The sequence below is a fragment of the Eurytemora carolleeae genome, unplaced genomic scaffold, assembly GCF_000591075.1.
Source record: "Eurytemora carolleeae unplaced genomic scaffold, Eaff_2.0 scaffold205, whole genome shotgun sequence".
NCBI classification, from domain to species: Eukaryota; Metazoa; Arthropoda; class Copepoda; order Calanoida; family Temoridae; genus Eurytemora; species Eurytemora carolleeae.
In genome coordinates, this window is record NW_019396096.1 from 99,717 (window position 1) to 120,886 (window position 21,170).

General features: G+C 31.2%; 1 protein-coding gene across 2 annotated transcripts; it reads left to right on the forward strand.

Annotated features, from left to right (window-relative positions):
* The first annotated feature begins 1,804 nt into the window (after nt 1-1,804).
* LOC111694817 (canalicular multispecific organic anion transporter 1) lies at nt 1,805-19,192 on the forward strand. Of its 2 annotated transcripts, XM_023463845.1 has the most exons (18): nt 1,805-1,871; nt 2,300-2,439; nt 3,078-3,165; nt 3,792-3,874; nt 4,266-4,320; nt 5,101-5,210; nt 5,737-5,837; nt 7,568-7,684; nt 8,478-8,599; nt 9,552-9,647; nt 11,229-11,393; nt 11,452-13,739; nt 14,004-14,109; nt 14,752-15,021; nt 15,341-15,537; nt 16,810-16,932; nt 17,848-17,949; nt 18,378-19,192. In XM_023463845.1, the coding sequence occupies exons 1-18, from the start codon at nt 1,854-1,856 to the stop codon at nt 18,430-18,432; spliced, it is 4,236 nt and encodes a 1,411-aa protein (XP_023319613.1). In that variant the 5' UTR covers nt 1,805-1,853; the 3' UTR covers nt 18,433-19,192. The 2 variants fall into 2 exon arrangements, with proteins under 2 accessions (XP_023319613.1, XP_023319615.1); XM_023463847.1 differs by lacking the exons at nt 1,805-1,871; nt 2,300-2,439; nt 3,078-3,165 and adding an exon at nt 3,419-3,423.
* The last annotated feature ends 1,978 nt before the right edge of the window (nt 19,193-21,170 follow it).

Below are 21,170 nucleotides of genomic sequence, written 5' to 3' on the forward strand. Positions count from 1 at the left end.
AATGCATTCTAATTTATTTTTTTAAGATTTAATACGGGTTCTTTTAAAGTTTCTAAACTAAATATTTGCATAGACCTAGGTTTTATCCGTTTTTTGCAAAATAAATATTCGCAAAAAGTTTAAATCATAAGCGTACTTTAACTACGTTAGTAACTTGCATTTTAAGAAAAAGCGAGACAACATTTTGCAAAAAAAAGATTTCGTATTTAAAAAGAATGCACTTAAATTGATAAGAGTTTATATACAAGATCAGTGTCAGCATAAATTTAGTATTAGGTTTAGAATTAAGTACGAGTTTAAGGTGTCAAATAATTTCTAAGATTTCCTAAAAAAACTTCAATGAAAATCTTTTTTTGTTTTGATAGTATACATTGCCAATGATATTTGCGGTTACATGGGGCTGAATTTTAAGAAATATATATTTTTTGAAATTTCCCCTTTTTTATTCCGGAAAAGGTATATTTTACTAAAGAAAAAAAAACTACACACAAATAATTGAACTCAAATGACTTAACAAAATTAAAAACAGATTTTAAAAATATTTTTTGGAAAACGTGTATCTGTATATCTTAGAAACAAAAGCAATGAAAACCTTTCAGTAAATAATTATCTGTTGAATAGATTACATACTTGAGTATTTACACGCTCTTTGTTTTGGAACTCGAGTGGAAAGTTTGTTACACTGCAAAGCAAGGTTATAATGCAAGGAAAGTTAATTGCTGTTGCGTATACTCTGCGTTCATATTGAAACCAGTTCCCTCTGCGCGGATTTGTAAACAAGAATAGATGGATCCTATGCCAGGTTTCAACATCCATCTTGTGTTTACATTACCGCCCGGAGACAGTAAACTGGAGTACAAAAGATGCGTACACCTCTAAAATAACTTTCTTTGCATTATTACCTTGCTGAGATCCCGATTTGTGATGGAAAAACGGAAACAAAACCAAAAAAGTAATTCCTTTGACCAATCCTTTGACCCTTGAAATTGACATGTTTGTGTTAAATCAGATAAGCTGATTACTGATCACGTATCAGATTAATAGATTCATGTTACATTACACAATAGTGAAGAGCCATGTATAGATTATTCATTTATTAAGGAGGTGATTATTAAAAATTAGAAAACTTTGTTTACAGAGTTACCCACAAAGCATGAGACTTCAGAGACGACTGTGCGGAATTTATACTGTCTGATACCTTTTACTTATCATTTCTTGCAACTGTAAACTTTTTTCTTTCATCATTAAATATGTCATTTTAGACATAAGACTTAATTCATCCTTAGAATTGCAATATATTAATATCTTTTTATTATCTTTACAGTTTCTTTACATTCTTTGCGCTAAAACATAAAAAGACTTTTTTCTCACTAATGCTGAAAACTTTAGAACGGGATATTCTTAATCCCGATCGGTTAATTAATCTGAGGTTGAATTTAAAGAATTTTAGCTGAAGTTTAAATTTAATTAAGCCGCGACTCAAATTTTGTTAGTTCCATTTAAATATGTATTAAATTTTACAAGTTTTAAGCCGGGCTCAAATGAAACCGGTTTGTGGGGGATTAGAGACGCGGCTTAAATTCATTAAATTTGGACACTGGGGATTAATAACCAGATGAGAACAAGCATTGTTTAATCTGGAGATTAAGAAAAAGAGTGGATCAAGCATTACTCCCCATATCCATCATTCAAAAGTTTCCCGCTCTGATAGTTAAATTAAAGATTTTAGCAAAATAGATTTGGTTTCTCTTTAACCATATTTGTATTCAAAATAACCATAAAAAATTGAAATCTTTGTAAATTTTTCAGATTTCCTATTTAATACTAAAAGGTTGGATTGAACATAGAATGACATGGAGACCTTTTGTGAGGTAACATCATTTAAGAAATACAATCATGATATATTACAATCCCTTGAAACGTTTTTCTTCTTCTACTTTATAACTAAATTATGCTAAACAAAGTTTTAGTTCAATAACATTTTTATATGACTTCTACTTTTTCACTGGATACATTTAATTTTTACTTCAAAAGTATTAAAAAAGGAAAACAGTGAGATGTAAAATTCTAGAATATTTGTCAAGATTAAATTATAATATGAGTATTATATCAGTATTATATCAGTATATATCTTTTCTTCTAAAATATAAAAAGCAATAATAACAGAATTATGATTCAGTTAGAATTGAAAACAAATAAGATTTAAATTTTACTTTCAAATTATTATTAAATATAAGTGAAAATTATGTTTCCTTTAGCCGTTATTAAATGTAAAATTTATTTTGATATTACTTTTCAGGATACGTTCCTTGATGTCAACCAATCTTGGAACACAAGTACTCCAGTCCTGAGTTCCTGTCTTTCACGTTCCTTGCTAATCCTTCCTTCATTTACGTGTTCCATAATATCTTTACTCTACACACTCTTCCTTTCAACCAGGTAAACCTTTCACTTTCCACCTGGTAAACCTTTCAAAATCAAGGTAAACCTTTCCCTCCCACCATGTAAATCTTTTTCTTTCCACCCGGTAAACCTTTCAACCAGAAAAACTTTTAACTAGATAACCTTTTCACCAGGTAAACCTTTCCATCAGGTAAACCTTTCCACCAGTTAAACCTTTTCACCAGGCATACCTTTCCACCAGGTGAACCTTTTCATCCTGTAAACCTTTCCACCAGGTAAACCTTTCTACAATGTAAAACTTTCAACCAGGTACATCTTTTCCTTTTTACCAGATACACCTTTCCACCATACCAGGTAAACATTTTCAACAGGTAAACCTTTCCACCAGGTAAATATTGTCTTTCCACTCACTCATGTATGTTGAGTCCATAAGCGCCTGATCCAATCAGGGTTCAGTCATGTGTTTGGTTTCTATTCTGAATCAACAGAAATAGTATGGCGGTAACATCTATCTTCCTATCTATTTCATTATCCGATCAGAGTTATGAATCCTTCAATCGGTGCTATCAGTAAATGGAAATATTTAGTTCTACTGAAACTATAGTGGACAGGGAACTAATGGAAATCTTTAAATCAGACTCACAGTACCTTCAAATCTAACAAATACTTTTTAGGTCTGGGATTGTGAAGAGATCATGGAGTTGGATTTTACTTCTCAGGATTATTCTTCTAATATCAGCTCTTGTCTGTATAATAGTTCAGGTAAATACTTGTTTATGACAGATCTTGTCTGTATAATAGTTCAGGTAAATACTGGTTTATATCAGCTCTTGTCTGTATAATAGTTCAGGTAAATACTGGTTTATGACAGATCTTGTCTGTATAATAGTTTAGGTAAATACTGGTTTATGACAGATCTTATCTGTATAATAGTTCAGGTAAATACTGGTTTATGACAGATATTGTCTGTATAATAGTTCAGGTAAATACTGGTTTAATCTTATCTGTATAATAGTTCAGGTAAATACTGGTTTATGACAGATCTTATCTGTATAATAGTTCAGGTAAATACTGGTTTATGACAGATATTGTCTGTATAATAGTTCAGGTAAATACTGGTTTACGACAGATATTGTCTGTATAATAGTTCAGGTAAATACTGGTTTATGACAGATCTTGTCTGTATAATGGTTCAGGTAAATACTAGTTTATGACAGATATTGTTTGTATAATAGTTCAGGTAAATACTGGTTTATGACAGATATTGTCTGTATAACAGCTTAGTTTCGCCCAATTATTAATTCTGCCAGATAAAAATAGTCAAAAATGGGAACATATATGAGGTTTACGCCCTTCAGTTTCCAAATAAGTGAACGGTCCCTTTAAAGGCGAGTATGGAGTTCAAAACTAGTCTGCTTTATCTGGTAGATGCTCTGTTCTTTGGGGTTAACATTCAGATAGTTGTAGTCAGGTAATTTTGAGGAGTAAAAAGAATCGTAACCGTAATTACCTTTATGCACAAAATGATTAATTAGTTTGTTCTTAAAACAATTAAAAATTATCTGTAATCAAAATTTTAAATTTTGATATTTAATGCATACTTAATAAGACAACGCGTTTGAGGCTATCGTTGTAAACAGGGCATTGCCATCTTTGCATGGATGATGAAGGGTCTACTTGAAATTACCCTTACCCATTTAAATGATGGATGATTAAACATTTTTTTTTTAGAAATTTTTTTTCCTGACTCAAAATATACCATTTATGAAATCATTAATTAAAACATTGTTATTTAAATTATGTTTAGTTTGGTGTAATATTTTTATTTGTTTTCATATATTTTTATGAATATAATGTTTTAGTTTAATAGTTCAAGTACTGTTGAAATCTAGAGGTTCCTACTCGGCACCTTTTCAGGTTAAATCTTATTAGAATTTATTGTATAAAAAATAGTTAAGCATCCGTAAATTATCATCATTTAACTTATGTAATCAAAAAATACCAAAAATGCTAATTTTATTCTTAGATTCTTGGACGAATTTGTGTTCTCATAATGTTTAAATATATTGAGTCTTTCTCATAATCTCTAATCTTCGAATTCCTTTATCTTTGCAACCCAATGTCTTTGATCTCAGATATTTCAAAATATGGATTTTTTTTATCAAATAACCAAAGTTTGAAATATCAAAGGTTTAAACCATCAGCTTGCAAAGATATAGAGTTAATAAAACCGGAGTTTGTGCCAAAGACTCAATTACTTTGCTGTAAAGTGGGAGAAAAAAAATATTTAAATTTAATGAATCAATTTCAAAAATGTATTTGATATTAAATGAGAAGATAAGAAGATCTGAGTTTTACAATTTCTGTACATAGAAATCCAGATCTTTTCATGTAACTTTAACGCTAGTAAAATTGCAGTTGAGTTTTATTACAAATGAACAAAAAATTAATATAAAAATGAACCATATTAACTGTTTACTTTTATATCCTCATTCCAAACTAGCTGAATTGGAATCATTCTCTGCATCATAACGTGCTTCAAAAAAAACTTTTAAACGAATAGTTAGATTTAAGACTGTAAAATCTTAATCTTTGATCATTAGAAATTTTTTAATCATATTTTAATTTTAATTCATACTTGAAATAATTATTCAAAACTTTTCAATCTTTTTTTTCTAATTTATGTTAATTGTTTAGTTTTTCCTATGGTTATTCCAAGTAATATTCCTGATACCGAACCTACTTCTACCAGCATTAGAACCAGCTTTTATTGCCTACTATACTATATCCTGTGTGCTTTTGATAAGGTAGGTAGGACATTTTTATTTGAACTTTGAACCGGTTTTATAATTTTTTTTAGTTTTTAAAAACATTTTTGTTAAATTCCAAATACACGTGGATTTAACGGTTCTGTCAATATTTCAGATAACTGTGACTTTCTATCACAATTTGACCCCTTTTACATAATTTTATAGCCTTTTATATTAAATACCTTTTTGTTGGCATATACATTTAGAATGGAAAGGTATAAAATAAACAAATCTGTAAGTTGAGTTATAGACGAAAACACGTTTGATTTCAAATACAAGAAGCCGAATGCTTCTCTCTCTCGTTAGTTCAGGGTGAATAGCAGTAATTGAAAACTAAATCCATTAAAAGTTATTAATTAAGATTTCATTTAAAAATCTGGAATATTTAGCAAAAACAAGACGGGTTCTTCCCTAAAAGGTATTGGATCAGTCTAAAATTATAAGTAATATGTGAACACGCACACATGCCCAGCTTTAAACTTAAAAATATTTTAACGAAACTGATTTTCTTTGTTATTATCAGTGAATGGTTTCCTAACTGGAGAACTGAGAAACCGTCGGAGAATACTTCATCCTTCCCGTCCTGGTTGTACTTTTCATGGGAGAGCTCAACATTTTTTAAAGGTTGGTTCAAAACTTTTTCACTCTCTTTATTTTGCATCTATAGGAGACTCCTGAGCTGAAAACTTTAGAATGGGATATCCTTAATCCCGATCGGTGAATAGATTAATAACAAGAGGAGAACAAGCGTTATTAAATCTCGCGATAAAGAAAAAGAGTGGATAAAGCATTAATCCCGATATCCACCATTCAAAAGTTCCCAGCTCTGGTTATATTTCTCAAGGGAGTGATCAACGCTTTTAGTGTTAAGAATATTTTTAAATAGCTTTTTTCTGTATTTTAAAACTATCGGAGAATAGTCATGCTTTCCTTCCCTGGTTTACTTTTTATGGGAGAGCTTAACATTTTTTAGAGTTTAGGAGAATATTTTTAAATTAAATTTTCTATATTTTGAAACTATCGGAGAATACGTCATGCTTTCCTTTCCTGGTTTTCTTCTGATGGGAGAGCTTAACATTTTTTAGAGTTTAGGAGAATATTTTAAATTAAATTTTCTGTATTTTGAAACTATCGGTGAATACGTCATGCTTTCCTTTCCTGGTTTACTTTTTATGGGAGTGCTTAACATTTTTTAGAGTTTAGGAGAATATCTTTTAATTTCATTTTCTATATTTTTGAAACTATCTGAGAATACGTCATGCTTTCCTTTCCTGGTTTACTTCTTATGGGAGAGCTTAACATTGTTTAGAGTTTAGGAGAATATTTTAAATTAAATTTTCTGTATTTTGAAACTATCGGAGAATACGTCATGCTTTCCTTTCCCGGTTTACTTTTTATGGGAGAGCTTAACATTTTTTAACGCTTAGGGGAATATTTTTGAATTAAATTTTCTATATTTTGAAACTATCGGAGAATACATCATGCTTTCTTTTCCTGGTTTACTTCTTATGGGAGAGCTTATCAATTCAGAGAAAAGTTTTCTTGTCTTATTTTCTGTCGAATTTTGCAACTATTGGAAAATATTTCATCCCTTACTTCCTGGTTATGAGGGGTGCGATTAACCATCTGAAAACAAAGGCACTCGCCTCGAACTCTATAGCTTTATTTTCCTTATATTCTTGCAACCTTTTGCGGTATTAATCAAGGGATACGTATTTGAACTATAGGAACGCCGAACGGATTGTTTAACCACTTTCTCCTGCTATTTAAAGGTTATTAATTCCAACCTCTTATTCAAGGTCTAATGTGCAACATCACATTTCTTTAAAATTTCGGTGATTCGGATGGACCAAACCTCTGTAGAGTAAAAAAAGTAGATGTTAGTTCCACATTTATTAAAAATATATTTCGATTATTGTTTATTTTGAAAATTGTGTGTCGTAAACCACGCGTCTTCAATCCTTTTAAATATAATACTTATGAACATTATTGAAAAATTAATATATTGTAACATTTTTTTTCTGAACTCAAAGTAAAAAAGAACAACTTAACCCAACTTAAACGAATAAATATTTAAATTCAAAAAATTCAACTCGATGTTGAATATATTCAAAGTCTCTAAAAATTAAAGCTTTTAAAGGATCACCCAAAAAATTGATATAAATTGATTTAGACTGCTTAAATATTTCTGTCCGATATATGTCTAAAATTCTCTTCAAAATTCTAAAAAAGCAGTGAATGAAACTGTAAAAGGCAGCTCTGTCTAAAGAAAACTATAGGACGCCTGGAATAATTTGAAAGGGGTAAACATTTAAAACCTTAATTTAAAAAAGTTATAAAAACAATCTGTTTAGGGTATAAACACTTGCTAACCTATGAAGATCTACCTGAACCAAATAAACTGATTGATATCGACCGAGTCACCAAAACATTTAATAAAGTCAATGAACAAGACACACGAGCACAAGCAGGTATTTTTCTTAGAAAGCGACATAGATTTTCCGTCTCATGATAATTAACATAATTGAATCTTTGCCACAAACTCTGATATTCAAATCCCATTATATTTGCAACCCAATGTCGTAAATTTTGTTAAATGTAAGTTTAAAAAAAAATAAAGGTTTACATTATATCAGGCTGAGGGTTTGGGGCAAATACCTAATTACTTTATACTCATATTTTCTATTTTGATATCATGAAATTGTTGCAAAGTTGTTTTGTTGTAAGTGAGTGTATCACAGAAATAGACAATTAATCTTTTTAAACAAAAGCTAAAAAACAGCAGGAAAATTTTTTTTCGTGGATTTTTTATGATTTGATTTTAAAAATCGAGATTGCATTTGTATGCAGAAATAGATTTAAAGAAATATTAAATCAAAGGTTTAGAAACCCAGAAAAGGGCGCAAAATGAATATTACACAATTAAAACAAAATACAGCTAGTTTTTTATTCTATTTCAGTTGTTCATAATTTGCTATGTCTTTGTGATATGTTTATTATAATTCTCTTTTTTTCGCATAAAAAAAATATTTTTGAAATTACAAAAAATAAGAATACTATAATAGCAGGTTGTTGAATGAAGGAATTCTAGTCACTACATCTTTGCAACCCAATCTTGTAGAACTTTGATATTTTAAACTATGAATTTTTTTAAATTAGATAGTTTAAACATCAAGGTCATCAAAAGGTTGCAAAGATATATGAGATTAGAAAATTCGAGTTTGTAGCACTGACTCAATTCCTTTAGGACTTTTCCAATTTTAGATTCGAAAAGGAAACCTAAGAAAAGTATTATGAAACTGTTGGTCAAATCGTTTGGAGGAACTTTTATAACCGGAGCTCTGCTCAGACTTCTCAATGATATTCTTCTATACGCCACACCTCAGGTAGCCCCAAGGTTGTTTTTAGTTTAATATTTTAAAATGTCGTCTCTATGGCGCTTGAAAGTCAAAGATCTCTTAAATGACGTAACTGAGCATGTAGAAACATGTGTAACACTGATATTTGTTTAAAACAAATAAATATATTTTTTTCATTTTTTTTACCCATTTTTAGGCATTTTTTTGTCCACCCTCCCTAGCACCTAAATTATTAAAGTTATCTGTCTAATGTTTTTTCTTTGATCTGGCCATGGGCTATGAACATGCATTCAACACTATACCTATTCTCTAAGGCCTTTTTCTCGAGGAGGGGGGCGCCCCCAGGCTATACATAAACTCAGACTCCCCAGCCTTTATAGGGTAAAACAATTTCGCACCATATGATAATAATGAGTGTCCATGACTGCTATGGAGACGACATTTTATTTACACTGGAGTACATCCAGAGTATAGAAGCTTAATAAACAACCTCAGGTAATATTGATTTTTATCTCTCCTGTCATGATTCAAATGAATTGAGTTTTTGCCACAAACTCTGATTATCCAATCTTTTTATCTTTGCAACCTGATGTAAAAACCCTGAGATATTTCAAACTAATAATACAGTTGGATCTAATTTTGATCAATGCTTCACACAAATTGGTTTATAAGTTAAAGGGATTGGTGGCAAATAATAAATTCTTTTTTAAATGATTGATGAGGGCTGTCTTAAAAAAGATTATGTTTAATTTTATTAATTGATTAATCTTATTTCAATTGATAAAAACTTGTATCTAATTTTATACAAAAACAACTATTTGCTATGATTTCATAATTCAAAATTTTACCAAATACAAAAACAAACAACTTATGGTCAGAAAGTTTAAATGAAGATTATCTAAAACTATTAATTGATGGAAAATATTACTTTTTTATGTTTGCAAAAGTGCAAACTATATTTTATATCTGACTAACGCAGGTGTTTCGACGGTTGTTGCACGTGATAGAAACCGACGACCATGCTTGGAAAGGATATTTCTGGGTTGTAATACTTCTTATAACGGCTACCACACAGGTAGCAAACATTATATAAAAGGTTTAGTGGTAGGCATATATTTTAATACAGAATATACAATTACAGCTTTATAACAAGTTAGCATACAGACGGGGGAAGCAGACAGACACACAGATATGTGTCTATGGTAAATTTATCCTATACAATCAATATTAAAAAAGATGTAAGCAAGGGAAGTACACTTTTTCAGACATGTACTTTGCAACATATTCAATTGTAATTTCAAGGTTAAATACCACAAACATACATAACCATGAAATAATTCTAAAAACGTTTCAGTACAATCACTAAGTTTATATATAAATATATATATATATATATAGTATAGTATTTTCAACTTTTTCAGTTTAAATATACATTTCTTCCAATATATATATATATATATAGTATAGTATTTTCAACTTTTTCAGTTTAAATATACATTTCTTCCAATATATATATATATATATAATCTCTGTTTGTCTGTTTTTCCGATGATAACTCCAGAACCCCTGGACCGATTTGCCTCAAATTTTGATTGGGGAACTCGGGAGATCCACGGGAAAGTTTTTAGTTTGGTTTTGAGATTCGAATTTGAGTGGGTCAACTTTAATTGCAACAAAGTGCGGGTAAACGGCATGAGTAACTTTTAATAGCCTGGGCAGCGCTGAGTTCCCAGGGAAGTTTTCTCTTAAAATACAAAATTACTCAAAATAATTTTCCATTTTCTTTTTCATTTCAATAAAATCTTAATTGCATTTGCATGTTTGTCTGTCAAATCTTTATATCTGTTTAACACAGTAGATTTTGTATTGAAATTCACAAAAAACAAGATCAATGCCTTCAGCTATTTATTCTGGTCGACATCTTGAGAAAACACATTTATTCAAATTCTTCAACATAAGCATTGTTGTCTTTATTTAAAAACATGTTTTGAAGTAAAACAGCAACCTTAGAATAGGCAGCGTTTTTAATAAATAGTTATTTTTATTCAAATAGTTATTTTTAAACAAATAGCTACTTTTAAACAACTATTTTTTAAACAAATATTTATTTTTAAAAAATAGTTATTTTTAAACAAATACTTATTTTCAAATAAATAGTTATTTTTTTTAACGAAAAGTTATTTTAATAACAAAAAGTTATTTTTATAACAAAAAGTTATTTTAACAAGTAGTTATTTTTTCACAAATGGTTATTTTTTTAAACAAATAGTCATTTTTAAACAAATAGTTATTTTTTTAACAAATAGTTATCTTTTTAACAAATAGTTATTTTTTTAACAAAAGTAATTTTTAAAAAAAAATTTATTTTAAAAGAAAGTTTTTTTAAAAACAAATAGTCATCTTTAAACAAATAGTTTTTTTTTAACAAATAGGTAATTTAAAACTAATAGTCATTTTTAAACAATTAGTTATTTTTTTAACAAATAGTTATTTTTTTAACAAAAAGTTTTTTTTAAAAAAAAATTTATTAAAAAAAAGTTTTTTTAAAATAAATAGTAATTTTTAAACAAATAGTTATTTTTAAATAAAATGTTATTTTTTAACAATTTTTTTTAACCAGTATTTATTTTTTTACAATCTTTTATTTTATTTTTAGGTTACAATCTCTAATCATTACTTCCGGCAGACTTATGTAGCAGCCTTCCAGATGCGATCTGCTGTAATAACTGCAATATATAAAAAGACTTTAACTATTTCAAATGTGGAGAGGAGAGAATTTTCTACTGGAGAAATCACAAACTTGATGTCCATAGATTCGCAGGTTAATATTAATATCTTGTAAGAAAGTAACTTTAATTAATACAAAAATAAATTTTCAGAGATTTCTTGAAATAGTTCCATTCTTGAACTCCCTGTGGTCCGGCCCATTTCAGTTTGCCCTGGCTTTCTACTTCTTGTATGATCTCCTTGGGATTAGTGCATTCATTGGACTATCAGTTTTTTTCCTCCTTGTTCCAGTCAATCTTTTTGGAGGCAAGTATGGAAGATCAATCCAGGCTAGGCAGATGATAGCTAAAGATAAAAGAATCCTGTTCATGAACGAAATCCTGCAAGGAATGAAGGTATTAAAACTGTACGCCTGGGAGAAACCATTTATGAAAAAAATCAACGAGCATAGAAAACATGAGATTCATAGTTTTATTAGAAATGCTGTGATCCAAGCCTTTCTTTGGATAACCTTCACTGCTGCACCTCTTATTGTCATTTTGATCACTTTCATCTGTTATGTTTACATTGACCCGGAGAATAATGTTCTAAATGCTGAAACTGTGTTTGGTACAGTAGCTATTGTAAACGTTGTAAGGATACCAATGAACCAGTTTCCAAGATTTGTAATGGAATCTGTTAAACTATGGGTGTCTGTCAAGCGAATTGATAAGTTCTTTAACTGTGAGGATCTGGAGGAAGAAAGTGATCCTTTTGATGACATCACAGATCCTTTAACTGCCATTGAAATGAAAAACGCAGATTTTAGCTGGGTTGGAAAAACAGCTAACCCCACACTGGGTGATATCAACCTGAATATCAAGAAAGGAGAGCTAGTTGCTGTGGTTGGAAAGATTGGTTCAGGAAAGTCTTCCTTCTTGTCTGCCATACTGGGAGAGATGCAAAAAGTCGGTGGGTCTAAAACTATAAATGGTCAAGTTTCCTATGTTGCACAGCAAGCCTGGATTCAAAACCTAACCGTCAGGGACAATATTTTATTCGGAAATGAATTTGAACCTCTGAATTATGAAAACGTGATCTATAATTGTGCACTCAAATCAGATTTGGAAATTTTACCGAACGGAGATCAAACGGAAATAGGAGAAAATGGAGTCAACCTTAGTGGGGGTCAAAAGCAAAGAGTTGGATTAGCTCGAGCAGCGTATAGCGGAGCAGATATTGTTCTTATGGATGATCCCCTCAGTGCAGTTGATGCTCATGTATCAAAGCATATTTTTGACAACCTCATCGGGCCTAACGGCTACCTGAACAACAGAACAAGAATTCTCGTGACACACAGCCTTGGGGTTCTACACAAAGTGGATCGGATTTTGTTATTTCATGATGGAAGAATAGTAGATCAAGGAACTCTAGAAGAACTGCAGAATAAGAAAAGTGAATTTTTCCAAGAAATGGAAAAGTTTGTTGGAAAGGAGGAATCTGAGGAAGCTCCTGAGACAGGAAAAGCAGCTGAAAAAGAAATTAAAAATAAAAACGATGGAAAACTTATTGAGCAGGAGAAGAGCTCCGAAGGAAGAGTGAGCTTAAAACATTATATTTTCTATTTAAAAAGTATGAACATGGGTTTATTCTTTATTGTTCTTCTCATCTTCATGTCAGCTGAAGCTTTCCTAGTTGGTGGCAATCTGATTTTATCCTCCTGGACCTCTAACTATAGTCCTGAAACTAATGCTAAGTATATTGGACTATATGCGCTTACGGGAGTGCTTTGTTCAGTTTGTGGGATGCTTAGTCACATAGGTATAGGATACAGGGGGGCAGCAGCATCTGATAAACTTCATAAAGCCATGCTGGAGAAAACAATGCATGCACCATTATCTTTCTTTGAATCTAACCCTATCGGCAGGATTCTGAACAGATTCACGTCAGACCTGGATGTGATCGATCAAAAGATACCGAATCAGTTGAGACAGTTCCTTGGATGTGTTTTTATGATTGTTGGAACATTCTTGGTTGTATCAAGCATAACTCCGATGTTCCTTGTCACTCTGATTCCAATCATTATCATCTACACATTTCTACAGATCTACTATACAAGAACTAGAAGACAGGTTAAAAGGTTGGAAAGTGTGGCAAAATCTCCTATTTATTCCCACTTTACAGAATCTATAACAGGAGCTACGACCATCAGAGCTTTTGGTCAAACAAGAAGATTCTGTAAAGATTCCGAAGACAGGGTGGCCAAGCATCTTCAATGCAATTACATCAGTGAGATGACCAATCGATGGTTGAGTATAAGAGTTGAGATTCTAGGGAATATTATAGTATTCTTGGCTGCTATCATGTCATTTTACTACAGGGAGAGCATATCTCCAGGGTTAGCTGGGTTATCAATATCCTACTCCATGGTCATGATTGATGGGTTTGGTTGGACAGTCAGGTAAACCATCTATCTATCAATCAAGTTTATCTTTGAACTAAATTATGAAATATGTTGATATCCTTGTTTTTCTCTCTAAATTTTTTATTTTTATCTGAGTTTCTTCAAGATGTGCATAGAAAAAGTAGGAATTAGGCAGAATTAAATTTTTTTAATTATAGAAAAATGGAGATATTATTTTTTGATTTGTATTTTTTAACTCTTTAGGTGGAGGGTCACTAGGAATTACGCTTACAATCCTTGTAATTAAAATATGTTTTGTAGAATGGCTGGTGAACTTGAATCTGATAGTATAGCGCTAGAGAGAATAAGAGAATATGAAGAACTACCGCAGGAAAACAACTGGGAGACAGAGGGGGGTCTAGATAATGTAAGAAAAAACATATTCTTATTAAATTTTCTTAAAATCTTGTCCATTTCCATCTCTGTAAATCATTTAATAAAACTTAACGTTTTCACAAAATCTCAAAAAAAAATCGCAAATCAAGGACTTTTGAACAAGAGCATAACTTGATACGCTTTCAAAGATAAAATAAATTGCATTTTTAGGATTTTAAAATGTCAAAGAAGTTTAAGCTCTATGACATTCCATTGCGATTGAGTTGTTATTAGGACAAATAAAATATAGTTGGAGGTTCCTTTAAAGTGAAACCTAATTTTCTAGATTTTCTGTATTAAAAGAAACTTCTATTTTGTTTAGCATTAAGCTGTAAACATTAAAAGCTCCGAGAAGTTAAAAGATAACTGTGTGTGTTCTTTATTTGTTTACAAGCGTCATGTGCATGAAATAAAACTTTGATAACTCCAAAGAGAATACCCAGAACTGTAAACCCTCAAAACATCCTATGAGAAGAGTTCATGAACTAAAACTTTGATAACTCCAAAGAGAATACTCAGAACTCTAAACCCAAAAAAAAGTGCATGGAAAAAGTGCATGAATTAAAAGCCATAAATGAAAAACCCAGCTCAACAGTAAAATATTTAAGGAAAATAGTATGTTGTAAATTTTTAGGTTTGGCCTGATCAGGGTAAAATTGTATTTGACAAGTACAGTACGAAGTATAGAGAGGAACTACCCAATGTGTTAGATAACTTTACCCTGGAGATAAAGGACCAGGAGAAGCTTGGTATTGTTGGTAGGACCGGAGCTGGGAAATCAAGCTTGTCTCTAGCTTTATTCCGGATACTTGAACCTGGAGCAGGAACTATCAGGATAGATGGGACGGATATTGGTCTGGTTGGATTACAAGATCTGAGATCTAGGATCACTATTATTCCACAGGTAAGATTGATTTATTATCTAGGTATAATAAAACCATAGTTTAAGCAAAAATTATAAAAAGATATCCTTGTTTTTTGATCTGAAACTTTATATTTTGCAAGTGCGGATTTATGGAAGAAAAAAATTAAGGATATTTAAAAAATGACTTTTTTTCACCGAAGATAAAAATGTTAAAAGATTTAAAAAAAAATAATGGGAACATTATTGTTATTTTTTACAAAAAAAACTAGATCTGAGAAAAATGTATTTAACCTGTATAATTCTCAATTGAAGATTGCATTTCCACCCAAAATATCAGAAAAAAATGATTGTTTTGCAGGATCCCACTCTGTTCTCTGGTTCCCTGAGGTTCAACCTAGACCCAGGTGAGGAGTATCCAGATGACCAGATAGAGGAGGCTCTACGGAAATCCGGCTTAAGTTTAGAGTTTACTCTGGAGCAACATGTATCCGAGGGAGGATTAGGCCTTAGTTTAGGACAGAGGCAGCTGGTTTGTTTAGCCCGGGCTTTACTCAGGTTTGTTACAATCAAAGATGATAAAAAAAAATATTTTTAACAATTTGATCCTTCTGAAAGGGACTGTAAGCATAATTTCAAGTGACCCTCTAAGCAAACATGGCAATGTCCGATTAACATCGGTACCTTGACAAGCTTGAAGATGATTTTTGTCCATTGTGGTTTCTCTACAAAAGTGGCCTGCGGCAAAACCAATGAAAGTAATATCAGAATTAAGCATTTTTAAACCTAAAAAAACGACAACACTTTTCACATTTTTTATAAAATAAATGTGTCAAGAACCGTTGTGAATCGGGCATTGACAACCTTAAATGAGTTTACTACTAAAAATTTTGCTTACAGTCTCTTTCAACGAACTGTTAAGACCTAATTTCAAGAACGCCTCCATTTGTTATAGAGTGGGTTGTCCAAATTAGGATGTTACCCGTTACACCTCTGTCTGCTTGATAATGCAAGAGATATCCACTATCTTCTCTTTTAAAATTTGTCAAATGTGGTTTCCCATGGGTTTCCGGTTCATTAAAAAGTAATAAAACGAACTGTACTTTTTCAAGATCTAAAAGAATAAAGAAATATTTGCGAACGCTACCCTACATGTAAAATCCTCCAATGTTTACATTAACATAGACAGAATGGGACCGTAGAATGTTAAAAGCTTCATCTGTTCAAGAATATATAAGATAAGCCTATTTTTAAACTGAGTATTTTTAATTTCTGTTTCTCCATGGAATTGAAATTGAAAGAAATTGATAGATTTTCATGCTAAAAAACGACAATACATACAACAATAAAATAATATGAAAACGAAACATAATATTAACAGATATAAGCAAAACATTTGTACGATAAATTAATGTAAAACTACTGCAGATAAAGGTTTAAAGATTATCGTGTTGTGCTTCGGCATGGCCAAATAGATTATTAAGTACATATAGGTGGCAACAGAGAAATGGACCAATTATACACGACGTCAAATATAACAAGAAACATTTTCTCCCATTAGTTGACATGTTTCCAAGATTAAATAAAAAAGTGTAAAAACAGAAAATAAAGAACACATTAAATTGCACTTATTTTACCATAAGATAAGCACTTAATTCTAAAATTCTCACAATTATTAATAATTTTGTCGGACACAAAAACTAAGTTGACACTTGTGACGTCAGAATACAGCTTGTACTGAGAGTGTGCAAATCCTACACTGCCATCTGTTATACTAGAATCTATTCGGGCAATAGAGGATCACTACAGACCTTTAAATGTTATATTTAGGAAATCTAAGATTTTGATTCTTGATGAAGCTACAGCAGCGGTAGATGCTGCTACAGACCAGAGAATTCAGGAAACTATCAGAAGAGAGTTCAAGGACTGCACTGTGGTTACTATAGCACATAGGTATACATAATACACATATATATATATAAAGTAGTAATATCTGTTTTACCGTGATTCAAAGGTCCTAAGTTGTTATGCACAAATCGATGAGAATTTCGCTAATTTATGCTTCTTAAAAACCAAAGCAAACAACAAGTGCTTTGTATTGCTAAAGTGAAAATGTAAAGGGCTACAGAAAAGAATAAGTGAGTTAGAGCGGTAAAATCAAATCCCAATATTGATGAAACTTTTTATAAGCAGGCTGAATCTATGTGGGTTATCTGTCCTATCATAAGTCAGGAATCCATTGATCGATTGGCCTGAAATTTTGATTAGAAACTAGGGAGAACCACGGGAATATTCTTAGTTTGGATTTGAGATTGTAAATTGAGTGGGTTCACTAAAATCGTAATTTACGACATGAGGTAGGTAAACGACGGAAATAATTTTGGCCAGCCTGGGTTCCCAAGCTTTTATATCTATAAAGTAGAAATGTTCGTCTGAGTGTTTCTATGTCCGAACATAACTGAGGAATGCTCTTATCTTAGTTTTGAGATTCTAAGTTGAGTGGGTTCCCTTTTAGAGGGGAAAAATATCTAAAATCGTAATTTACGACTAAGCACGGGTAAACGGCGGGAGTAGCTTGGGAAACGCTGAGTTATCAAGCTGAGTACATTATACAATACATATTTTATAAGAGAGAAATACTAGGAAAATCAATCCTTTTGTTTCAGGTTATAACCTTGTTAGGTTTTTAAAAAATTCAAGTGACTCAAAAGTTAAATAAATTAAGTCGTTGCCACAAACTCAACTTGTCTTATCCTTGTACCTTTGGAACCTAACACTAACAGTGTTAACGTTTTATATTTCAAACGTTTCCGACAAAGAATCATTACCTTTTATTTTAAATTCTGATAATAGAAGAATGATATTTAGACTGCACACTATCACTGGAGGAGATAGAGTCCTAGTTCTAGATCAGGGTAGAGTAGTGGAGCAAGGACATCCTCAAACCTTACTCACAGACTCAACATCAAGGTTGGACAACTTGTAAAATCTAATATTTTAGATCTATATATAAATTTGGCTTGGGTGTTTGTTTGTTTGTTTGTTTGTTTGTATCCAATAAACGTACAAACGGCTGAACCGATCGGGCCCAAATTTTTTGTGGGACATCACTTGGGTGGCCACAGGGAATAATAATACAATACAATACAATACAATAATAAAATATCCAGTTAAAAATCTGTCAGCTGTTTGTAAATTGTATTGGCTCTAATTTTTCTGCAATAATACAATTATACATTTTTCTTTTTGTTTCTTTACTTTAACTTAAGAGGTTACTTTTGTTACACACGATTTAAGATTTTATCAGTATATCTTATTGAATTATTCTTTAAAGTATAAAATATAGAAAGTATGTAGTTATAAAAGTAACAAAATTACAAAAATTTTTATATTTTTAGATTTTACTCAATGGCAAAGGCAGCTGGGCTTGTGACAGACCAAGAAAAAGATTAAAATTTTTTTTTTTTTTTTTGATTTATAAAGTATTTTCTATGTAGAAGGTAAATGTACATGAATTTATATAAAATGTGTTTGATTTAAACCCCGTTATATGGTTTATATTATTATTATAATCATTGTCTCAATTTCTGCAGTAAATAATGTTGTTAATATTCACCATTACAAAACTGAGTTCATATCAAAAACTGAAATTGTCAAAAAATTTTATCTTTTCAATTTGATGGTTTATATATTTTACATATCAAACTGAGAATAATTGCTAATTAAAATTAAAAGATTTATATATCTACGACAGCGGGTTCTAAAGATATATGGAATAAAACCATGGGTTCTCAATAGGGTTTCCACCGGAATTCCGGGTTACGGTTTACGTGCGGAAATGTTCCGGAAATTTTTTCCATTTCCATTATGGAAAAGGTTCCGGAAAACCGGAAGTCCGGAACGATTTTTTTCCGTAAAACGGAAATTTCCTGAACGTTGTTCCGGAATTACGGATCGTTACGGAATTCCGGATCGTTACGGAATTCCGGAACGTTCCGGAATATCGTTCCGGAAATTTTCCGGAAATGTCCGGTTTCCGGAACATTTGGTACCAGAATTACATTAAAGTCTTACATATGTAAATACAACACCAGTTAGTAACACTAAAAATATATGGATGGATGCCGGACGGTAGAAAAAGTTATACTCAATAATCCATATTCTAAGTTACTATAGTGTGAAATGTAACTGATAAACCGAGGGGGGGGGACACTCTACCACTAGCAGGGCAGTAGCTAGCGGGGGGGGCAATGATCCTCGATTTTTTTCTTCAAATTTTCAAATTTCGTAAATATGAATTTAATTAAAATAAGAAAAATTCTTTAAGTTCCGGTTTACGGAATGGAAATTTTCCAGTTTACGTTACGTAAACCGTAAAAATTTCCGGTTTACGGAATGGAAACCGGAAATTTTTCCGGTTTACGAAATGGAAACTGGAAATTTTACGGTTTCAATTCCGTAAAATGGAAATTTTTCCGGTTTACGTGACGTAAACCGGAAATTTTCCGGTTTACGTTACGTAAACCGTAAAAATTTACGGTTTAGAATGGAAACCGGAAATTTTTCCGGTTTACGAAATGGAAACTGGAAATTTTACGGTTTCCATTCCGTAAAACGGAATCATCCCGGAATTCCGGTTTACGCAAAAAGTTTCCGGAACATTCCATTTCCAAAATGGAAATTTTTTTTCCGGAAAAATGGAAACCCTAGTTCTCAAAAATAGTAGAATATTTGAGGATTTAATTGTATTTACTGCGCTCCAGCCTTAATATTAAACATTAATCACTTTTCCATGTTTGCCTTCTGCCAGTTTTTTTATTTAATTTATTGAGCATTAGTATCCAAATTATTAAATTAGAGCAAACTAAAATATTAAACAAACATTGGATTCAACAGTGTTAAAATACAGGGTAACAATTACAAACTATACATTCAAAGGTTTGGACTTCTGATTTGCCATTTTAAAAATGTATTTGTGGTCAAAACTCAACATTGACCCATCGATCGTAAAGTAAATCTGATATATAATATCGTTTGGTTGAAATGTATTTTCAATTTTCAAATTTTCAAATCCCTAAATCTGATGGTGTAAACATTGGGTTGCAAAGCTTTATGTGGAAAATTTGTTTTTAGTTTGTGGCAAAAGGAACTGAGTTTTTGCCACAAATTATGATTTTACAATCGCCATATCTTTTCAACCTGATTGTGTAAACCTTTGATATTTCAAACTATCATTATTTGATCTTAAATGATTCATATTTTGAAATATCTAAGGTTTCTGACATTCAAATGCAAAGATATAAAGATAAGAAAATCAGAGTTTGTGACAAAAACTCAATTCCTTTAATTCCTTTTTATTGATTCTGAAGCAAAAACTGCGCAAGTAACTTTTGCAGAGAAATCACAATTAGAATTAAACAGTTTTCAAAAAGAAAAATCATGGATATGTAATTCAGACAAAGTTTTCAATGGTACCGTTGTATATATGAACTTTACAATCATTTAAGTCATATCCTTGCTAACCCTGAACATTGCATGATATTTCAAGTGTATATAACATTACATTACCGAAAGAAGTAATGTTGAGTTCTGTGTAAATTTTACTGACTTCTATGTGTATTAATTATATTTCTGGCACGCTACAGTCAATACTAGACTCATGAATTATACCAGTTTACTCTTAATCTTCAAACTAGGTCGTTTGACGGAAAATAATGTTACACAAAGTGTTTCTTTAAGGAAAAAAAGAATTGAGTCTTTGTCACAAACTCAAATTTTCTAATTCCTAATAAGTTTATAGTTTGACATACCTAAGGTCTATGACATTGGGTTTTATAGATATAGTTATTAGAAAATAAAAGTTTGTGGCAAAGACTCAAGCGAGAAAAAGTCGAACTACGTAGACTGAGTTGAACAGATATTTAGAATTATGAATTCTCTTTGATCAAATAATCTAAGTTTGAAATATCAAAAGTTTACACTATCAGGTTTAAAAAAAAGAGGGATTGTGGGAGCTACTGCTTGCTCTTCATTAAAGGAATTGAGGCTTCGACACTAACTCTGATTTTCAAATCCCTACATCATTGCAACCCAATGTCGTAGACCTTAGATATTTCAAAATATGAATTCTGTTAGATCAAATCAGCTAAGTTTGAAGTTTTATTTTGAATTCCAAGGCGTAGTTTGGTGAT

Coding starts and splice junctions, on each gene's coding strand:
- LOC111694817 (XM_023463845.1), top strand. Junction 7,685..8,477: donor AGACACACGAGCACAAGCAG/GTATTTTTCTTA, acceptor TTCCAATTTTAG/ATTCGAAAAGGAAACCTAAG. Junction 15,538..16,809: donor TTAGCCCGGGCTTTACTCAG/GTTTGTTACAAT, acceptor TGTTATATTTAG/GAAATCTAAGATTTTGATTC.